At 37.9% G+C, this 24,321-nt stretch overlaps 1 protein-coding gene across 1 annotated transcript in view; it reads right to left on the bottom strand.

Moving 5' to 3' along the window:
• MARCHF9 (membrane associated ring-CH-type finger 9) overlaps positions 1–24,321 on the bottom strand; it is a 213,829-nt gene that overhangs the window by 39,101 nt on the left and 150,407 nt on the right. The window contains exon 4 of the mRNA XM_063427761.1: positions 19,524–19,716. Coding sequence (XP_063283831.1) covers positions 19,524–19,716 — 193 coding nt within the window. The remainder of the gene's footprint in view (positions 1–19,523; positions 19,717–24,321) is intronic.

The following is a 24,321-nucleotide window of genomic DNA, read 5'->3' as shown; positions in this document are numbered from 1 at the left end:
GACTCTCCTCACTGCAAGACACAAGAAAAGTAGTACTACTCATTAACTGCGCAATACCATGCCAACTGTGATGGTAACATCATGCTTTGAGTGTATTTTTCGGTTGCAGTGACTGATCAGGGTTGAGGGAAAGTTGAATGAAGCAAAATAACCGGCTCCATAATGCTCAGGACCTCAGACAGGGGCAAAGGTTCATCTTCCAACAGGACAATGACCCTAAGCACACAGCCAAGACAATGAAATAGTGGCCTAGCATAGACTACAATACATAGGGAGTCTGAGGGTTCTGCGCAGTTTACACTAACATCATAAAACTGCATTGTTCAATCCAGAAATCTTAGATGTTCTACCTGGAATCTGCAAAGTCAGTGAGCATCAATGCAAATTTGAGATTTCTGTGGAAAAGCAAGTCTTATGGCTTGACTGGTGTGCAGATCTGTGTTTGATAATGTATTGAAGATGTACTGACTTCAGGTGGAAGGGGTTTCAATCACTTTTTTCCCCCACCATAACTTTCTTGGTTCATGCTCCGCAAGTAACTAGCAAGCCATTAACCGACCTCATGCTGATAGGTTGCACTAACAACAAAACAGCTAACCATGAGCGGTTGACTGGCTTTGCATCTCTTCCTGAGTTGTGTTTCAAAGCTGTTGTATAAAGCAAGCATAAACTCCAAGGAATCCATGTTTAAAATGGAATGAGGCAAAAATTGGATTCTTTTTTTGAACATATGCATAGAATACCTTGCAGTAGTAACATCACTGCAAATTTGGGATTTCTGTGGGAAAAGCAAGTCTTATGGCTTGACTGGTCTGCAGATCTGGTCTGTATTGACTATCCACTGACTTCTGGTGGAAGGGTTTTTAAATATATAACAAATCTACCAGTAATTTGGGTAGATCAATATTATATTTTGGGGTCACTCAAATTTCTATATTTTCTATGAAAACATACATGAAATGAGTTTGAATGGGATACTGAAGGTTAGAAATAATAATTGTGTCCTTCAAACTTTGCATTCATCAAATAATTTTTTATCAATTTCTTTTTAGGTAATTTGAAGTGATTTTCCCCATTGCTTCCCGAAGCACCTTCCACAAGTTGGACTGGCTTGTTCAGCACTTCTTACATTCTATATGGTCAAGTTGCTCCCACAACAGCTCAACAGGGTTGAGATCTGGTGACTGCTGGTCACTACGTTAAAGACAGAATACTAGCTGACTGCTTCTTCCCTTAATAGCTCATGCATAGTGTTAAGAGTTCTTTGGGTCATTGTTCTGTAGTAGGAGAAAATTGGCCCCAATCAAGTGCCATTAACAGAGTATGACATGGCGTTGCAAAACGATTCAGTTTCTTGGCAATTTCTCACGTGGAAGATCTTTCATTTCTCAGAAAAGGAACAGACTGATGGGTGTCAGAAAAAAAGTTGTTTGTTTCTTGCCATCTTGAAGCCTGTAATTAGCCCACAATTGGTGGTGCCCAAGATACTCATCTCATCTAATGAAGGCCAGTTTTATTGCTTCTCAAAACAGTTTTCAGCTGTACTAACATAATTGCAGAAAGGTTTTCTAATGATCAGTTAGCCTTTTAAAATGATAAACTTGGATTAGCAAACATATTGCACTATTGGAACACAAGACAGATGGTTACTGATAATGGGAAAATACATGGAGCAGTTTTTGTGGGCATACATAATACTTAGTAGGTTAACTCTCTATAGAGATCGTCCAGTCAGCTTCCTTCCCTCATCCTCTTCTCTCATATACAGGATAGATAAAGGAAAACTCAGTTTTGACAGATTTAGTAAAGAGGGATGTGATGGAGCTCCCATTCTCTGACTGAGTAGCTCTCTACCCAGTCCACTTCCAAGCCGCTTTCAGGGACCCTGGAAAATTTTAGCTTCAATCGCCAAAGCGTGACTGGGGTCTCTCCGGACTTCGTCCACCTGATGATGCTCCAGCTCTCTCCTTTCAGGCAGGTATTATCCTCTCTGCATATTTCTCTACAGCTCTCCTTTCAGGCAGGTATCCACACCTCTGCTTGCAATGTGATTAGCTCCTGCCTTTATAACGGCTCTTGTGGCTCTCAGGGCCAGATCTTTTTTAATTGTCCCGGGCTACAGGGATCATGCAGCCAGTCAACATATCTGAAGACTCTGTTACTGGGATCCCTGAACAAATCCACAAAGAACACACAATTAAAAAAAGGAACTAGCACACACATCTTTATTTTAACTCAGGACTAGCCCATATGCATTTTACATTTAACTTACGGTGACAACTTCAGTAAACTCAAAATAACACCATACCATATTTATAAAAAGGCTTATAAAAGGGTGAGTAAGATAAAAACTGACCTAAACTATCTCACTTGCCTGCAGAAATCATAATATGCAAATGTACCTGAATATGCAAAATAAAAAGCCTTGCTATTCAGGTAGCGCATATAGCGGTTTTAAGATCCTTGCAACCAACAGATAGCGCTGTACAGGATCCACTGCCAAATCTACCTAGCTGATTGCAAGCATCAGCATTACAGGAGATAACACAAACATTTAATAGTGAATGCTACATTATACACACCCTGCACCAATAATGGGCACAGGGTGACAAGGACATAAGAATAACCTGGGGACCTACATAAAGTTTCAGCCCCCAGTAATGGTGACTACCATCACAAGGGAGATATCCCAAGGAGAGAAATTAGCTGACCATAAGATTACAAACATCTCTACAGAGAGGGATAAACTGGGGAGATGGAGTCAAGGGGAGGTCTGAGAATGCTCAAGGTTTCCAGGACTGATTTAAAGCACATCTGATGGCTGCATGTTTCAACCATTTAATATATGGTTGAAACATGCTCACCCACTATAAATATATATATATATATTGTGATGGACCTCGTCACAGGTTCTTGGAGGGGAATACTTGCCAGCCTCTTGCCCAGTGACTATGGCCCTTGTGTTAGATCCTGGTTAAAACCACTGTGTGTGCCTTTTTGTACTCGTATGGCCACAATTCGAACTTTCGAAGCGGCACTTCGAACTCCCGAACTCCCGAACTCCCAAAGCCATTTGAAGTGCCATTCGACCACGAGGTGGTGGCCATCTTGCTCGCATGTACCAAAACCGCGAATAGACTTCAGGGAGACTAAGCTGCGAATGCCCTGGAACTATTTTTGTCATGAAAACCTCGTGGCTCCCGGTCGGTCCTCCAGCGGCACTTAGTCGCGATTCTATGGAACTGTTTTGGGCATGGGACAATGCCTGCACCTGGGCAAAACTATGACTTTCATAAAGTTTTTGAACCCCTGATCCGATCTGGGTGATTTTTGGATATGTTGTTTGCCCAGATCAGGGGGAGGGGGGGTTTATGGGGATATGTTGTGTTTTGGGGTACTTATGGGTTTTATGGGGGGGGTTATGGGGATATGTTGTGTTTTGGGGTACTTATGAGACTTTGTAAGAATGTGTGTTTTTCTGCCTGGAGATAATTGAGTTAATACAGTATCTGACACAATTATCTCACAGGCAGAGGGGAGGGATTGTATGCTTGTTATGCGAGTGTCGTACATTTCATTACTTTTTATTGATTTGTTAACTTGTATCCCTGTGCCTAACAAGGTCTACGTGGGTGTCACCCTTGTTGGGAAACTTGCATAAAAGGCCAGTGTGGCTCCATTAAAATTGAGTTCCTGCTTAACCCTCAACACGTAGCCTCATCTCATGCTTGTAGGGAACCTGCTTCACAGCTATATCACTAGCTCTTGTAAGAGCTTCACAGGTATACTCTCTGGAGGAGAGGCCTTTCCACTGAGTCCCTGGAGTTTAGTCCAGGATGGGAAGGGACAGTGAGACCCCAACCAAGCTGCGGTGGTTTGTGGGGTCTACGGTGCTTATGGTGTCCGGTGTGGTGCTTACAGTCCTCAGCGTTAGCTAGGAAGCATCGATTGGTGGAGGTACCCATTCGGGATGCCATGCGGTCCGTCACATATATATAGATAGATATATAGATAGATGGCTTGGCACTCACCCTTCCTTGTAATATAAAAATAAGGATTCTTGCCCTGGTGCAATCCCACGTTGAAAGTATATAAAACACAACTGGTATTTAATACATACAGGAATTTACATGTAGGTTAGATCGACGTTTCGACCCATTCGGGTCTTCCTCAAGATTCCTCATCGATCTTGAGGAAGACCCGAACGGGTCCAAACGTCTATCTAACCTACATGTAAATTCCTGTATGGATTAAATACCAGTTTATACATTGAAGACCGCAGAGTGCATCCTTTCTTATTGTGTGAAGTGATGCATCCCCATGCTATCATCATTGGTTGGTACAGTGAGCTAAGTGATTACACTTCCCTGGTTTCTGTATAGACCTCATGGGGTTCCCCAGCTTCTGAGTTTCAACAAAGCTTGTAGATGGGACTTTATTGTGAATGATCAATAGAGTAACTTATTGAGAAACATCTCACTTATTTATTGAGAAATATCTCCACTGATTTCCAGGGAGACTGGAATAAGGGCTTGTAATTCTACAACAATACTGAATTACAGATCAATAACTGCTGGAAACATACACATTGCCTAAAATGGTACAATACATGGAGATTTATTAACATTTAAAGGGACTCTATAGTCACCCAGACCACTTCAGCTCAATGTTTACATAGCAGGGTTAAGCCAACCTCTAGTGGCTGTCATCCTGACAGCCACTAGAGGTGCTTCTGCGACGCTGAATGCGAAAATCGCATCCAGCATGCAGAAAGTCCATAGGAAAGCACTGAAATGCTTTCCTATGGACTGTTAGAATGCACACACGTGTCTCTTGCCGTGCATGCGCATTCCGCTCCACTCGGGAGCTGACGTCGGCGGGGGAGGAGAGGTCAGCAGCGCCGAGGGAGTCCGGCGCTGGATTAAGGTAAACGGCTGAAGGGGTTTTAACCCATTCTGCGCCACAGGAGGGTGAGGGTCCCCCAAGGATGACATAGTGTCAGGAAAACGGGTTTGTTTTCCTGACACTATAGTGATCCTTTAATACAAATCTAAATATAGCTGGTTTACTTACTGTAGGCTGAAAATCAAACAACTCATTTTAAGCCAAAGAGCTGTGGTGAACAAATTTTCAAACATAACTTATTTTTGTCTGAGTTTTGCTGTTCAGATTTCTGAATAGCAACGATGTCAGTTTGCTAATACTATTTAGTGTGTCATCATTTTCAGACTGACACAGTTCCTCCACAATTTCAGAGGAGCAAGAAAGAAATTGGAGAAATTCTTTTTTAAGAACCAGGATGAACATTTTTACACCAATAAGTCACAGGAGTTAAGAATTTTTCATTGAAACAGAAGTTCAACAACTAGAGGTCATGTTCTGAGGCTACAGGATATAAAGCTCAGTGGGAGACTGAGCGAATATGGAAGGATTGACATCCTCCAGCAATGATTGGAGCCAACATATCAAGAAGATTAAAAAATATATTCCTGAGGCCATGATGAGCCTGTAATAAATATAAAGTATAGCCAAAGGAAGAAATGTGTCCTTAGGTTAAACTAAATTGTGCAAGTAAGTTATATTCTGTCACATTCTATGGGAGCTATGAATAAAAAGGCATTCTCAAAAGTTCTCCAAGTGAAGCTATCGGTAAGAATGTTCTATTAGTTTCATAGTGATTGCCCCATTTTTAGAATTATGTTCTGTAATACAACTCCTACGTTTTTGTAAAATCGCTCCTAATATTTAAAAAAAAATAATAATAATTACCTATAATAATAATAAAATAAAAGTTTTAAGCTTCATAATTCCTGCATTTGCTGTAAATTCTTAGCCTTGCCAACTTCTGTTGTGAAGTTGTCGTGAAGTTCCCAAACCTGGCAGGATTTAACTACACACTTTCAGAGGAAAAAAACATCAGGTGAAATAATGGTTCTGCATTTTCAATAATATCACCTAGCACATGTTAATGCGTATGGGACGTGTAGGGGATTATCTATTTTTGGGACAGTTAGAATGGGCTGTATTAGGATTAGAGGCCTTGAGTATCCTCTGACAGTTTCACAATTAGAATTACATGAAGATGTCAAAGATTCACTCAGTGCTTGTCATAAGAAAGGTAATGGATTCAATGCTTCTCTAGGAGAAGCATTTCTTAAGAAGAGCCTGGCACTTGCTGCTAATGCGGTTCTCATTCACAAAGCATTTGATTGAGAAGTCGAAAAGGAGTCAGCAGGCATGAGGATGAGACGGCAGGTGAAGGACTGAGTCTCGGTGCTGGAGAAAATGTAAGTATTGGGTTATTTAATTAAAGATTTTAGACAAATCCCATCGATTTAAAGAATATTTTAATAAAATTAAAAAAAAAACCATAATTTTCCTTTAACCCCTTAAGGACCAAACTTCTGGAATAAAAGGGAATCATGACATGTCACACATGTCATGTGTCCTTTAGGGGTTAACCTTTACTCCATAAGCTTTTGAATAGAAGTCCTTCACCGAAATGCATGCAGAGTGGAGGAAGAAGTATCAGGATAATTCACTGTGGTCTCTCCATTTTTTACATGAGGTTCAGTGAAGGAAAGAACTGGCTGAAGGCACTCTCAAAGCTATGTACTAAAGTGAGAATTCAAAGTGAATTAAAATTGAATATCAAATTTAAGGCCACAGTAGCTGAACTGAAAGCATAAAAGGCTTAGATAATTTTTCCAATTGGACAATTTCGACCTTGATAAATGCTTCGATAACAAACCCCAAGCCCTCTCAACCTATCATTGCCAAACAAGGAAGGCCAAATTTGCACTTGATGCAGAAGTGTAATTTCCCCATCATCAGTGTGTTTATTGAGGGCAAGGGCTGTGGGGTCAGCCCGGTTTTGGTCAAACTGCTACAAAATGGTTGGACATAAAACCCGGGGAATGAAGCCATTAGACTCCTGGTAATGCAAACTAACATACATGTTAAAATGAATATTATAGTGAGCTCCATTGGCCCATTGACATCTGTACATACTACACATTACAGCAAGGCATATCGCTGTCAGGCTCTGACATACACTCACACACAACATACATTAGACATGCATGCCTACACACAACATATTAGGATTACTGGAAAAGAAGAAAACCCTATGGGAAAAAAGTAAAGTTATTTTGTCTGCAAACAAACTGTACCTATAAATGAGGACACCTTAGATGAATGCTGTGGCAGATGGTAACAACACGGCTGCTGATGTGTTTATGTTTACCCATATTTTCACATTTGTCAAATATAGATGAACAGAAAAGTTTCGTCTCAGCTTTTTAAGACAGGAAAAATCTTATATTGTTTGTCTAAAACTTTTTTATTTTTTCTAACGAAGCACAATACATTTACTGAACAAAAGGCAACAAATACAGGGTGCGCTAAATAAAATAAAGGGAGATGAAAACGTCTTTAGGTACAATGTGGACCTTGAGTGAGTATTTATTTTATTTAGCGCACCCTGCATTTGTTGTCTTTTGTTCTCTCCATTCTTTGAAGGGTTTGAGGGTTACCCTTCCTTTCAGGTGTGCAGCTCTATCCCCCCTTGTGATCAGTACTGTAGCGCTGTTCCCCTCCCTTTCTATTTACTACAATACATTTACTAGCTGTAGAAGATGTTGCAGAAATCATGTCTTTACTGGAACAAGGCATGTTTTTTTTATTACAAGAATTTGTGATTCATATTCAAGTTAAATAAATGTGTGCATCTGTTGTGTAAAGGGAAACTATAGTGCCAGAAAAACAAATTAGTGGGGAAATATTCAATGCTTTCTTTTGGGGATTCCGATGACGCTGGCATTTAGCGTCGTTTAGGCGTCCAAAAGTCGCCTGTCCACCCAGAAGTCCCTCTAGTGGCTGTCTGATAGACAACCACTAGAGGAGGAGTTAACCCTGCAAGGTAATTATTGATGTTTATTAAAACTGTAATAATTACATGCTCAGGGTTAAGGGTGATGGGAGTTTGCACCAAGACCACTTCAATGAGCCGAAGTGGTCTGGGTGCCTACCTTTAAATTTTTATGCTGCATGTCCATTTCAAAATGAACTTTGTTTATGCAGGAACTAATCATATGAGGGAATATTAACCCCTTAACGCCGTTACGGCGTTCCATGCCGTCGCGCTTTAAAAGGGCTTTAAAGCCGTTGCGGCGGCATGGAACGCCGTAACGGTTTAAGCCCCCAGGAGCCAGCAACTACTCACCTCCGCCGCGATCCTCTTCTGGGGGGCTGCCTGAGAGCCCAGGCAGCCCCCCTCCGGCAAATGAGGCCCCCGGGGGCCATGTGATCGCTCTCAAAGAGCGATCACATGGCCCCCTATAGCTGGCTATGGATCTGCCAGCAGGGGGACTGTTTGAAATATCAGACAGTCCCCCTGCTGGTAGGAGGTGTAAAAAAAAAAAAATAAACATGTTTAAAAATAAATTAAATATATTTTAATATATATATAATATGTATATATATTATATATATAACATATATACATATTATATATATGTAACGTCATGCAACGTGTATTTTAATATTAATATAAGTATATAAATTAATATTAAAATACACTTAGAATGACGTTACATATATATAATATGTATATATATTATATATATAATAGATGTACATATATATATTATATATAAATACGTATAATTAAAATAATAAATAAATAAAATAATAAAATAAATAAATAAAATATTGAAACAAAATTTAATATAAATTATATATACATATGTAATTTCATTCTAACTGTATTTTGTTATTAATATATATATATCGGTAACAAAATACACTTAGAATGACATTCTATATATATCTATCATTGTATAAAATACAAATAACCGCAAATATATATATATAGATAAATACATATAATTACAGAAAAGATTACATTAGTATACACGTATAATTTAAATACCTATAAATGCATATATATTAAAATTCTACGTGTATATTTAAATAATCTTTTAACGTAATTATGTGATTTGATTAATTAAAATTTGATTGACATGCCTGACAACACAGGGAGAAAGTGCAGAGAATTTAATTCGCAAGCACTATATTTGACCCTGTAACTCTCCAAGACACCATAAAACCTGTACATAGGGGGTACTGTTTTACTCGGGAGACTTCACTGAACTCAAATATTAGTGTTTCAAACTGGTAAATTGTATTACAACAATGATATTTTAAGTAAAAGTGAAGTTTTTCGCATTTTTTACAAGCGAACGGCACTTTTATGGTCTATATTATTGTTGTAATATGTTTTACGGTTTTAAAACACTAATATTTGTGTTTAGTGAAGTCTCCCGAGAATAACAGTACCCCCCATGTACAGGTTTTATGGTGTTTTGGAAAGTTAGAGAGTCACATATAAGGCTTGCATTTCATTTTTTTCACATTGAAATTTGCCAGATTGGTTATGTTGCCTTTGAGAGCGTATGGTAGCCCAGGAATGAGAATTACCCCCATGATGGCATACCATTTGCAAAAGTAGACAACCCGAGGTATTGCAAGTGGGGTATGTCCAGTCTTTCTTAGTAGCCACTTAGTCACAAACACAGGCCAAATATTCGTTTTTTGCTTTTTTCACACAAAAACAAATATGAACGCTAATTTTGGCCAGTGTTTGTGACTAAGTGGCTACTAAAAAAGACTAAACATACCCCACTTTCAATACCTTGGCTTGTCTAATTTTTCAAATGGTATGCCATTATGGGGGTAATTCTCTTTCCTGGGCTACCACACCGTCTCAAAGGTAACATTACTAATCTGGCAAATTTCAATTTGAAAATGGAACGTTCTATATTTAACCCTGTAACTTTCCAAAACACCATAAAACCTGTTAATGGGGGGTACTGTTGTACTCGTGAGACATCGCTGATTACAAATATGTGCATTTTTTTTGCAGTAAAACCTAACAGTATTATGACATTCACAGCTAAAATGGCAGACAGAAATACAAATTTAAAAAAAAATCTTATTTTCTCACCTTTTTTTTTTATTTTATTCATAATAAATGATGTTCCATATATGAATAGTTAATGATAGATTAAAGCCCTGTTTCTCCTGAACAAAATGATATATAATAAGTGTGGGTGCATATAATTTGAAAGAGGTGAATTACGGTTGAACAGACATATAGCGCAAATTCCAGTTTTTGTTTACATTTTGTTTTGATCAGAACGTGCACTATTAACTCCGTCCTGAAGGGGTTAATACGAAAATATTTTAGTTATTTTGACCCAACAATTTTTTTTTTGGTATTATATATATATATACACACAGTGGGACCTTGGTTTACAAACGACTCGGTTAACATGATTTTCGGTTTACAAATGAAAATACATTGAAAATAATGCCTTGGTTTACAAATTTGTTTCGCTATACAAAGCAAGTTTCCCCAGGATGTTCTGCACCTGGGAGGTTTATAACACCGCCTCCTGCATGCTGGAGCCTGTGGGTAGCACGTGGCGTTGAGTGTGGAGGTGTTAGAAGTGTTGAAGAGGCTTTTGCATCGAGTTTTGGAGCCATTCTGGAAATTGTTTGCAGTTGTTTGGGGACTTTTTGGTGTGTTTCTCAAGCCGTGGAAAGGTAGGGAGCTAGGCATCGTCGTTTGCATGCCTTTTATTGTGTGTTCTGCATTGTGGCTTGTTTCCATGCCAGCTCATTTTGACTTTTTTTCTGACCTCCAGAATGGATTAATTGGTTTTCAATGCATTCCTATGGGAAACCATGTTTCGGTTTACACATTTTTTGCAATAAGAAACGTCACAGAGAACAAACTAAATTCGTAAACCGAGGTCCCACTGTATATATATATATATAAATTAATTATATTTCCCCTGTTCTCTTGCTGGCCAGTTATCTTATCAACAATAGGCAAGACAACCCACAGCCTCGGAATCCTCAACATACTTAGATCCGACAATTCTACACAACAATAAAACTCAAAGTAAGGTGTCTATAAAATATGCTAAATGTGCTTAGACATCAGTTTGTTTGGATAAAAAAACTTTGTCATTGTTCTAAATAACCACTTCAGTTACGTACGCAGCTATCAGGGAGTAACTATAGAGAATGCTCTCCTTTTCAAGTATGTCCCGGGGAACACATATAAATACATTATTATGCACATAATAGGAGACACACGCAGTACATTTATAGATACACGGTATAATATAATGGTACATTATACAAGGCATATACAATGTGCTGTTTAATTGAGGATAAATGGATGCTGATGCTTTCTGGACTTTAGACTGGTGGTAGATTTCATATTCGATGGTAGGCCATTAGAGGAGAAAGATGCTCAGCCAACCTGTTATCTAATGTGGGGAATAAAAAGTAAGGAGCAGAAAATTAAACAAAGGATGTAGGTGGAGGAAGTTGTACATTGAGGATTCTGCTCAGGTATGGGGATTATTTTCCAGAGAACTGGTCATGAACAAGACATGAAAGGTGAAGAGCACATCTGGAGAAGTTACATTGGAGAACAAAGCGACACAACTAATTGTACAAAGTGTTGAATCTCGTCACGTCTTTCTGGAGTGCAAATAATATTCAACATCATCATTATCTATAACTGACATTAACACTTGCTGCACACTCCATATTCTCATTTCCCTACAGAGCACCACGTTTTGTATAAAGTATGCAGGGTAGTTCTTCAATCTGTTATCTCACTGTGGACATGATAATTATAGGAAGGGACAATGGCCAGGTTACAGTCTAGACTTTTTCATGAAGGCTAATTTGGGATAGCTTCCAAATACATTTGCCTGTATTTAAGGAAATGTTATTTTTAGTAATACAACTTTCAATCTTTGAAAAACCTATCACACAGTTAAGTCACAAGCTGTGATATGTTTGACTTACGTTCCAAATGGCCCAATCCGAGCTGTATTGCTTTAAGGGACAAATGATTAAAAAAAGAAGCATTACAAAGAAGAGTATTCAGAACCCAGTTAAAGGAACACCCCAGACACTTGTAGCAATTCAGCTTGCTAAAATGCTTTACGAGTCTGTCTTATTTCTCACAGCTTCTAAAAGTGCCTCAATGGAAATCGTCACTCTGAAAATTTGAGGTAAGAAAAACATCCTCGCCAGACAGCCAAGAAGGATTTCTTCTGCTTCTGTTAGTTCCACAGAACAAACTGAAGCAGTGGGCGCACTGAACTTGAGTGCACATGCCTTCCCCCTTCTCAATGGGCTGTTATACAGCCTATTGAGAACTATAGAAAAGCTACAATCATGTGCATGCACGTCTTGAATACACCTAGAACACGTCTAGAGCACGTCTAGAGTCTGCAGCTTTTGTAAGCTGTTTTATTATATATCTCCAAAGAAAACATAAAGAAAAAATGGCATGCATGTTTTTTGGGGGGGTATATTTACCACTACATTCTAAAAAAAAAAAAAAAAAATTGAGTGTTTTTTAACATGCATGTTAAAAAAAAACACCTACTTTTCATCCACAGCAACTTAGCTTTATAGAAATAATGATAACATAATTCATTCCAGGAATACATAAAAAAAATATGCTTCAGAGATAGTAAACACATGAGTATAAAAAGCCTTAATTGTCATTAAAAACACTTGAAATGTTGAGATGATCGTAAAGATTTCTCAAAAACATCTCATAACAGTTCTCTCCTGGCAAGAAATGATCTAAATTTATGGACAAGGTTAATCAGAACAAATTCTAAGCGTTCTGAACCGATAACTTTAAAAGAACGTGGACTAGGAGAAACAAACTGACATCATACCCTATGAGACGGGAATTTATTGAAATTTTATTACATACTGGAAGTCCTAAAATGTTCGTCTGCTCATGTATTTAAACAGAACTCTGTGTGATTAATAATATATGAATAGATGATGTCTGAAGTCCAGTCATGTCTATTTTCTGCCAATGCATTTTAACAACAGTGCTAAAAGAGGGTCTATGCAGCTATGGGTGTAGCTGCTCATAAGTAGAACAGTGTCACCCACCCACCATGCTTCTGACTGCTTGCTTACTAACATGCATATAATATGAAAAATCTGATTGGATGTTTAAGTACTGGGCATGGCCATCAAACTATAAAAAGGGTGTTGCAGTAGTTATGATACCAGGAGTGCCCTCATACCCCATGTACTGTATAAAGTCAAACTGTTTTAAAACAGGAGAAGTAATTCTAAATTGTATTTTCAGTACCGTCACTATCTTTTTGTATCCTGTTCCTTTTATGTGATTAATTTTCTTAACTCTGTGGACCATTCTTTTGACTTAGCCATATTTCTATCATGCAGTAAAGCATGACACTCAACAAACCCCTAGTCAGTTCAGGTATTTCAAGTGTTTTAGCTCAAGCACACTTGGTGCAACTAATGAAGCCCTTCATTAGTTGCATCAGGTGTGCTTAAGACAACACCTGTTTTGCATGTGTATGCTGTTGTGAGGGATTCTATTCAGGGTTGAAAAAGTTTGAACCTGTCAAAGGCATTGAGTTTTGGGAAACCACTTGAAGCATTTATTGTGTTGGGCCAATTGCTTTTATTTGATTTGTTGATTGCAAACAGTTGAAAATCTGTACATTTTGACAATAAACCTGATTTTCAATGGGTTTTACCAATTAATTTAATAAAACAATGCCAAATTGTTTACAAATTCCCAGGGAAAACAGCAAGAACGTAACATAATCAGCCTATTGGTATTAGTTTGAACAGTGAGGTTATGCAAATTTGATAATTTATGATGAACAAAGAAAACAGAGATGCTAAGGAAGTGAGAATTAAAAAAATACACATAAAAAATTTAATTTTATCAAATGAACTGCAAACAAAAACACATGCTAACTGGTATGAGATTAACATTTTTCTCTAATTAGGAAGGTGTTTAAATATGCTAAAATGTGAAAAATTATTTGTTAAACTGCGCTTCAAACGAAAGTCTCACTAGTAAATACAGTTAAAAATAGACACATAATATCCCAGTATAACTTATTTAGATCCTACATTTTTGAACCAGGCACTAAGACGGTCGATCATACCAATACTTGGCAAATCTTTATACACGCTTACAGATGTTCAGTCTCGGTGATGTATTTTTTTGTGTAAATTTAATAATGAGAGCAGTTAGAGAAAGACTTGCCTTAATTAAGCATTGGAGAGTTTCCCTCTAGTCATAGGACTGGTCACTTGAGGTCGGGTCCCTACTTTTGGAAGTTTACACCCTAGTCTTATTGTTTGGACTATGATGGATGTCTCTACCAAACATTTGGGTGTATCTGCGAGTGCAGTAAAATGCTTGATGAAAGGTATATGAGACTTTGGAAGTCTTTAATAGTCCTAGTATGCTAGACTAAGCAGGGACATTAGTAATTATTTAGATGTTATATAAAGGAAATATTAAGAGGATGACTGATGATCAATCTGATGTGCCAGTTGCAGGTCCGTGCATACTAGCTAGAGCATGGTGCAGCATCCTATTGACTTGGGGATTGGCCAAACTCTGTTGTCACACCAAAAAGTTGATATCGAAAACTACCAGACTCAACAGACAACAGACTTCATGATATATTTCAGGCATGACAGGCAAATGCTAAAGCTATTTATATATTGCTCTCTTCACATCATTTCAAATGTGCCTTTCATACCAATAACGTGTCTAACTCTAACTCAGATGCTTGTCATTGGACACCCAATATACATATAACACAAATATTTTGATATTTCTTGAAGATGTATATTCTGCAAAGAGACATGAAACTAAATCGAGCTTCCTTTTTTAAAATGCCAAATGTATTGATGTGTTACTTTTATTATTATTATTATTATTATTATTATTGCCATTTATATAGCGCCAACAGATTCAGTAGCGCTTTACAATATTATGAGAGGGGAATTTAACTATAAATAGGACAATTACAAATAAACTTACAGGAACAATAGGTTGAAGAGGACCCTGCTCAATCGAGCTTACATTCTATAGGAGGTGGGGTGTAAAACACATTAGGACAGGAATTTGCAATCAAATAAGGTGGGCTGCCCTTTAGGAGAGGGCAAGAGACAGGTATGTGAGGCAAGGGTTAGTCTTGGAGGCCATAAGCTTTCCTAAAGAGATGGGTTTTAAGGCACTTCTTAAAAGATGCAAGACTAGGGGAGAGTCTGATGGCGGTAGGCAGGCTATTCCATAGGAAGGGAGCCGCCCGCGAGAAGTCCTGCAAGCACGAGTTGGCCGTACGGGTGCGGACAACGGACAGGAGGTGGTCACGGGCAGAGCGGAGAGACTGAGAAGGGACATACCTATGGATCTGTGAGGAGATATAAGAGGGGCATACAGGAAGCCAATGTAAGGACTGGCAGAGGGGTGAGGTGTGAGAGAAACGACTAGAGAGGAAAATCAGTCTAGCAGCAGCGTTCATTACGGACTGTAGGGGTGCAGTACGGCTTATGGGAAGACCAATCAGGAGAGGGTTACAATAATCCATACAGGAAATTACTAGAGCATGGACAAGCTCCTTGGTAGTATCTGGTGCAAGAAAGGGGCGGATGCGGGCTATGTTTTTAAGATGGAATCTACAGGATTTGGCAACATGCTGGATGTGAGGCTCAAAGGTGAGACCAGAGTCAAGTATGACGCCAAGACAGCACGCTTGCAAGGATGGACTTATAAATTTTTATTAAATTATCTGCACCTTCGCTGACCCTAGAACTATGGGAATTTACTTTCTCTTTAATCAATGGGTTGACTGATCACTGTGAATCTCCTTGTTGTCCGCTAGCTAAGGGCAAGTGTCAGGGCAAGTATTCTACAGCCCCCATAGCTACAGGAAATTGTGCCAGAAAGCAGAAGCATTGCTATCACATTCACCAAACTAGCTTCGTTTTCTCATTCTAAATCTGCAGATCAAAAGAAAGTATTACTTTTAATGAACTCAACCTAAGAGTTTAAGATGGTAACATTTGAAGCCTTTGAGTTTTTTTCATCCTATTCGGTAAATACATTTGTGAAACAATTTATAGATCCACTTAGCGTACCAAATGCTTGTTCTCTTTGCAATTTACTATTCTGACAATTATAACCTTACGTTATTCCCTTTTAACTTTGAAAGGCCGCAATACCAACTTCAAAGCCAATATCTTACATCCTTTAGGCTTCGATGTTTCTGTTTAAGTATCTAGTCTTCTCACAGATGTTGAAAAAGCTTTGTAATTTATAATTGACAACATTGTGTTTTTTTTTTCATCCAAAAGATCAGAATATTTTTTTTAATAAATCTTATCAAATCAGAGTTATAAAAGTGCTATAATTTAAGCTGCAGATATTATAAGTGGAGGCTAAGTACTTTATCACAGTGATTCATCTTTTGTGAAGCGAAGGCTAAAAGGTTCACTCTGTTTGGACCTAAAACCAGATGACTCACAAAACAAACACATCCATCACGTCCACCCAGTATGGTTAGTAATCAGTTCTGTCACGTATACCTTTTGTGATGGAAACAAACCACCAGATCAGACTGTGCCAAACAGTATAGCTTGCTCCTCGGCCATTCTATTTCTAGGAAGAATCTCTTTAGCATTGAAAATTCTCACTCAACCTGAACATCCACACACAAAAATCTTTCCCAGTGAAATACAGTGAACCACATACCCTTCATGGATCCAAAAGGTGACTATTAAACCTTTTAATGTCAGATAAACTATCTTACCCTAAAGAAAGCCCTAATTTAAACCTTTCTATGAACAATCCTCTAGACTCTAGTCTAGAGCAAGAGTAGGGATCATGCAGGCTTAAAGGACCACTCTAGGCACCCAGACCACTTCAGCTTAATGAAGTGGTCTGGGTGCCAGGTCCAGCTAGGGTTAACTAATTTTTTATAAACATAGCAGTTTCAGAGAAACTGCTATGTTTATCAATTAGTTAAGCCTTCCCCTTTTTCCTCTAGTGGCTGTCTCACTGACAGCCGCTAGAGGCGCTTGCGTGATTCTCACTGTGAAAATCACAGTGAGAGCACGCAAGCTTCCATAGGAAAGCATTATGAATGCTTTCCTATGCGACCGGCTGAATGCGCGCGCAGCTCTTGCCGCGCGTGCGCATTCAGCCGACGGGGATGATCGGAGGCGGAGAGGAGGAGGAGAGCTCCCCGCCCAGCACTGGAAAAAGGTAAGTTTTAACCCCTTTCCAGAGCCGGGCGGGAGTGGGTCCCTGAGGGTGGGGGCACCCTCAGGGCACTCTAGTGCCAGGAAAACGAGTATGCTTTCCTGGCACTAGAGTGGTCCTTTAAGGCCACATGTGTCCTTCTAGGTCCTTAAATGCAACCTTTTAATTAATTCCAAATTTGAAAGAACAAATCCTTTTATTTATATGAATACATTTTTGTTTGTATTTTATATTTTTATATTATTTTTAAAATGAACGTATTTCAATGGAATTGGTTGAGCTCTCAGTCGATGACATCCTAAAGTCATTGTTTGATTTTAAGAAAGATCCAACTGAAATATGGGAAATGTGGTAGAATAAACACGCTTTCATCAACATGCAGAAAAATGCTTCCCTGCTTTTCAACCATTTATTTCTGCAAATCTACAGTCTCCTACCTAACCCAAATCAAGATGCCCTTAAAGGAACACTATAGTCACCTAAATTACTTTAGCTAAATAAAGCAGTTTTAGTGTATAGATCATTCCCCTGCAATTTCACTGTCATTTAGGAGTTAAATCACTTTGTTTCTGTTTATGCAGCCCTAGCCACACCTCCCCTGACTATGATTGACAGAGCCTGCATGAAAAAAAAAATGGTTTCACTTTCAAACAGATGTAATTTACCTTAAATAATTGTGTCTCAATCTCTAAATTGTACTTTAATCACATACAGGAGGCTCTTGCAAGCTATTAACATAGCAGGGGATAAGAAAATCTTAATTAAACAGAACTTGCAATAAAGAAAGCCTAAATAGGGCTCTCTTTACAGGAAGTGTTTATGGAAGGCTGTGCAAGTCACATGCAGGGAGGTGTGACTAGGGTTCATAAACAAAGGGATTTAACTCCTAAATGGCAGTGCAGTGAGCAGTGAGGCTGCAGGGGCATGTTCTATACACCAAAACTGCTTCATTAAGATAAAGTTGTTCGGGTGACTATAGTGTCCCTTTAAGGTCATTTAAAGTGATTTGTGACTAATACCCACCTAGAGAATAAACTGAAACTGTGCACCTCCACACTGCAACCAAATATTCACATGCATTCCATTAACTTTAAGATTAATAAATACATAGTCTTAATTTTTTGAAATGATTAAGTACAAGGTAGTTAGATTTTAACAAAATAATGTACATTTTTGAGTATATTGAATTGAAGTTTCTTAAATGCAGCCTTATTTGATTAAAGCAAAATGAATGCGACCTTCCAACATGAAAAGGTTCCCCACCCCTGCTCTAGATGCTAGAATAAAATTAAACTTGCTAATAATTGAGGTCTATATTGAGGTCTATATTGGAGTCTTAAAAAACAAAATCTAACTGCACAGGGACGACTTGGTTGGCAAAATGATAAAGGACATTACCAGGGTGCAGGCTGATTAGGTCAAGAAAGGCACATTAAAGATCGATGTAGGAAATGGCAACTTATTTTCGTTTTGACAAAACTGTCTGCTTATGTGAAACACCATTTAATTTCAAGGAGGATGCCCAGCTCAGAGAGAAGTAATAGTGATAGTGACAAACTGGAGTATTAAGATAGGGTTATTCATTAAGTGTGAATTCAAAGTGAATTTAGAATTTAATGTCAAAATAGCTTTAAAAAAAAATTCTCTAAATCGGCTGTGTTTTTAGTTTGGGTTCTCTGGCCTTAAATTTGACGTTCACTTTGAATTCTCAATTTAGTAAATAACCCTTTAGTAATAATAATAAGTCTTACTATCTCACAGTGTTACTGCAAATACAAGTTGAAGTTGATCATTCAGAGTGGGATAAAGATGAATGATGGTTTTGGTGAAATATACCACCATACACATCAATGAAACTCAATATATCACAGATTTTTTTTTTAACATAAACAAGTAAAAAAAACAAATACCGGTTTATTCGTCTCTATATCAACACACTGGGTATATACAGATAAAATATATCTTGCTATTCTTAAGGGGTCCTTTTGCCTTCAATAATTAAGTGATGGGGATATTGTCCTTGTAAACCAATGTGTGACATAAGCAGGCCATGATAACAACATCATTAAAAAAATATTAAGTTGTACCTCTTTTAAATCAATTATGGGGACTTTAGATGGGAATGCCCAAATTCGTATGATGACCATGAAGTATCAATTAAAAAATGAACTCGCATCATAATTGAATAGACACAATTGTTGTTTGTCATTGAATACAATCTCCATGTGGTAATTAAAACATCTGAATTTCACTCACTGGGAGATATCAATTTGGCAAAAATGGACCCAAGGTACTGGGAGTTTATATTTTTAATTGTAAAATTAAGTTCTTGCATGTCTTATATTTTATAAGCTCATCTTACCTATACAGACTATGTCCATGAATCCATACATGCCATAGCAGATTTGAAAGAGCAAGTCCTGTCGCTGCCACTTGGCTGATGGACTGAGCGAAGACCAGATTAACCAGGATATGCTGGCAATAAGGAACAGGGAGCCCAGGATTATGGCTGCAATCTGGACTTTCTCAATTACAGTCAGGGAAATGGCCTGCCACTGAAAAGAGAAAAGAGGATACATATAAGGAATAAAGCAACATGATTGCATCCGTCACAACACTTTACTACAGAGAGTAAAAATGATAAGTGCTATGAAGGTTAAAATACTTTTTTTGTTATTTATAGAAAATAATTTCTTAAAAAGAAAAGAATTAGAATTTATTAAAAGAAAATAATTTCTAAGTAGAAATTACATTAACAAAGCATTTGTACATATAACACTATTTTAAATTCTTTAGAAGACACTTCTTTTCAATTTTATAACACTTAATAAATAATAAATAACAAACACAAAAAAAAATATGAAAAAAAAGGGATGGAGCAGGTAACTAAATATAAATGGTGTATAGAGAACGTGTAGTACGCTGGAAAAAACAGGGGGATCTAATTGTCTATAGGAGCAGGAGGTTGAAGGTTAAAACATAACCAATTAATTACTTTCACCTTTTTTACTCAGTTGAACTTGCATATTTGAACTATATAATTATGTTCTTGGTACATTTTAAAAAGGCCGTTTTTGACAGGAAAAGAACAAATCTTAAAAGTTGGAACATTTCTTAAATGTAAAGGGTTACCGTCATTTTAAAAAAAAATTTTTTTAAAACATATGCATTCTGCTTATTATGCCCTATTGGGCAGTACTCATTACGTCCACCCCTAAAATTTACAATTAAACATGATTAAGGAAAATACAGCTTTCCATTTTACAAGACTACTTAAAATCTGAGCAAACAAGCATGGGGATTCAGTTACACCATGTTGCCATAACGTGGTAAGCCCACCACTATGTCACAGTACACCAATATCGGTGGGTCCTACACTAATTTAATATGGACAAGCTTCTATTATTATGGATTATTCTTGGTTTAGTGATCAATAATCTAAATTTTATTAAAGACAGGAGGCAAGTATAAGCAAAATAAATAAATAAAATCTTCTTGCTTTCAGAGGAGGGTTAACCTCTGAATCCACACACTTTGAGAAAACAGTGTTTTGATTTGATTGGATGTGAAAATGGCAGACCTAGGCATATAAAAACTCCTTCATGTCGCTAATTGAATGTTCTTTGTGGACATCTTAATGAGGGAGCTGAACCACCATGTGGATGTCTTCACATCTCTAAACAAAGCAAACATCCCTCATAAAGTTCTCTACCTCATTTCTCTCCCATTGCTGGATGACTGCAAAGCCAAGTCTTCCTGGCTGCCAGGGCAATAGACCTTGTTTCTCTTACAGCAACTTGTCCTGGAGTGCCTTTTAAGCTAAGGCTTTCCCTTCTTTACAAATTCCTATTGCAGAATGCCTAACTTTTCTTAACGTAGAGTGGCTGGTCTTACTTCGAAATTTTAATTGCTTTAACGTGACAAGTGAGCTACTCAATCGGTGATACTGATTTCATCAGCAACATCTTCCTAGGCCAGAAAAAGACAGACAACTTTCATCCCATCATCAATATATGGCCCCTCTTATAGTGTATGTTTCCTATCACTAATTTAAAGCAGAGGGAATACCTCTGGTGAGACCTTATATGCAAAGGTGACTGACTTACCATCTTTGATTTGAAAGTACCTATGGACCTGCTCCATAATTTACTGCTTAGTAGAAGTCCAACTTGGAACATGCTTGCATTGCCAGTTAAACAAAAGCACAAGCAAACACAAAAAGATACAATTCCGTGTTGAAAATGTTAAGAGTAAGGACACCATGGTATCATTAAATACATATTATTTTAGAGAAAGGTGTAGCTATGAATTATGTTGTAATTGTCTTGTGATGTTTCCTTTGTGTTTTTCAAAAAATTTTCTTTTTGAGTCTTGAGCTTTTTAATGGAAAAAACATTCATAGACGGTGAGTCAGCTACTGATTATATGGCAAGCTCTTCAACTACATAATGTACACAGTGAAAATCCTTCAGATGCTGTCAGCTGACTCAGAATCTTTAGAACATTTAAACTGAGATCATTCTTGCTCTGATTGAAGAAACGATATACCATAATTATGTGTTGCTTCCAGGTACCTCTAGCAGATCTATTGTTTTTATTGTTTGAGCTCTAAAATCACTAAGGTAATTTTTATATACATTGGGTTTGCTATCCCAGCAAAAGATTGGTTGTTTGTATATAGATTACACAGTGCAGTCCATAAATACCTAGATAGTGACACAATGTGTGTTGTTTTGGCACTGTGTTCCATCACGCTTCATCTGAAATGAATGTGTTTAAGAGATCCTAGTTCATAGTCACCTCTCTTTTTTTTGTTGTAAATTAATGTTTTATTGATAATAAAATAAGAAATAGGTAGAATTGAAAGAATGAAATATCCAGCCAAAGAAATAGGTTTGAGCAAAAGTACAGTAAAAACATAAAGAGAAGGAAATGGCACAATATAATATCTAGTACCAAAACCATAAATGTTGGTATTATGTTTACCAATTGATGGTATTAAAAAAAAAGAAGCTATGCTAAGATTGAACAAAAGAATACAAGATATATAAACAAGTGGTGTACAACCAAGAACTACCATAAACTAGTGGTACCAAATCCGGTTTGGGAAATACGTTTGGAAAAAAAAAGAAAAAAATGAGGGAGATGAAAGAAAAAAAGATAATGCAAAAGAAAATGAAGCAAAACCAATTGCAGGAGAAATTCAATAAGGTTCTACACCTTCCATGAGTTAAAAAGCCTGTATACAAAATACAAGGGGACCAGACTGATACAAACTCATTTGAAGTCAATATGCCTTTATCCTGTAGAGAAGTGTAGAGAGTTGTTCATATATGTTAATCCCCTCAACGCTCTAGAACATTGAGAGGATTAAGGCATATGAAGAACATCAAAGAATGAGCATTGGATTTTCTGCCAACTAGAATGAGAGATTTGGATGAATTTAAAAGCCTACCAGTAAGTCACTTCATACATGCATGGTTTGGGGGTGGGCACGTTATTCAACAACATTGTTTCTGGAGTAAAATGCACCAGAAAAACAAACAAACAAGAGACCAGACTATGATTTTGACTATGAAGTTTGTATGTAAAGGATATCCTGGATCGTTTCCACACCTCCAACACATATGGCACCCCTGCAATCACCACTGAAACAATATGAATGACCGTTCTTATCATTATTGGTATTGAAAAGCTGTAAAGAGAAAATACCAGTACTTCACCATGGAGAACCATTTTAGAAATATCATAACAGGGCATACATTTTTGAGTCCTACACTTCTTTACAGACCCAAAAATAACTTGCCTCTGCAAACCATGGCATAATCATCAGAGGTGGATGGATTATCTTGGTAAAGGAGAAGTGCTCACTAACACAGATTTAGACAGATTTGTGAACAATATTTGAGAGAAACAGGCCTTTTGTGTACATAGAAAAAGTCTTAGATCTTTGAGTTCAGCTCATGAAAATTGGGGGCAAAAACAAGTGTTGCGTTTATAATGTTGTTCAGTGTACATACATATATTAAATTTTTCCGTTCATTATTAAAGGACCACTTTAGTGCCAGGAAAATATACTCGTTTTCCTGGCACTATAGTGCCCTGAGGGTGCCTCCACCCTCAGGGTCCCACTCCCGCTGGGCTGGATGGAGAGGAAGGGGTTAAACTTACCTCTTTCTCCAGCGCCGGGCGGGGAGCTCTCCTCCTTCTCTCCGCCTCCTCTCCTCCTCTTCGGCTGAATGCTTTCCTATGGACGCTGGCCTCTTTTCACTGTGATTTTCACAGTGAGAAGCACGCAAGCGCCTCTAGCAGCTGTCAATGAGACAGCCACTAGAGGCTGGATTAACCCTAATATAAACATAGCAGTTTCTCTGAAACTTCTATGTTTATAGAAAAAAGGGTTAACCCTAGCTGGACCGAGCACCCAGACCATTTCATTAAGCTGAAGTGGTCTGGGTGCCTATAGTGGTCCTTTAACACTCCACGGAGTTAAACTTTTTAAAACTGCAGAAAGCACTGGTACACAGCAATTAGAGGCAGTCTTAACCCTAAAATATAAACATGGCTGTTTCTCTAATGTTTTACATTGCAGGGCTAAGGGGACAGGCAACACGCACCCAGACTACTTTAATGAGATGAAGTGGTATGAATGCCTATAGTGTTTTTTTAACATTATGCTTTAGTTTTTATTAATGTATGCAACTACCAATTTTGCTCACCCAATACTAACTCTATGCATGTTAACAATTGCTTATCAACATCTCTTTGCTACTCATGCTGGAAGACAACACAACAGGCTGAGTTAGTAAGGGACTGACGGGGCTTATTAAGGTTTTATTACAAATTCAGATTTGACTTTCTAACCTAAACGTCTACATCTCTGCTACCAAAACAAATCTCTCTATGATATAAAAGCAAATACACAAAAGTTGACCTCCCTGCACAGCAAATCCAAATCTATGGTTAAAACCACTCTGGGCATCAGCTAACTGTTCTGAGCCAATGAGGTAAGCCCTGCCCTGCTAGCTTCCAGGTTGCAGATAGCTAGGTGACCGGCGAACCAGAGGTAAATTGTCAACGTGCTTGCAAACATTTGACTACTTACCCTCACAGGGAGCCCGCGCACTGGCCTGCTGTAGTGGTTATGGTGCCAGGAGTAC

Source organism: Pelobates fuscus, chromosome 1 (assembly GCF_036172605.1).
Source record: "Pelobates fuscus isolate aPelFus1 chromosome 1, aPelFus1.pri, whole genome shotgun sequence".
Taxonomy (NCBI): domain Eukaryota; kingdom Metazoa; phylum Chordata; class Amphibia; order Anura; family Pelobatidae; genus Pelobates; species Pelobates fuscus.
This window is presented reverse-complemented; position numbering and strand designations above follow the sequence as displayed.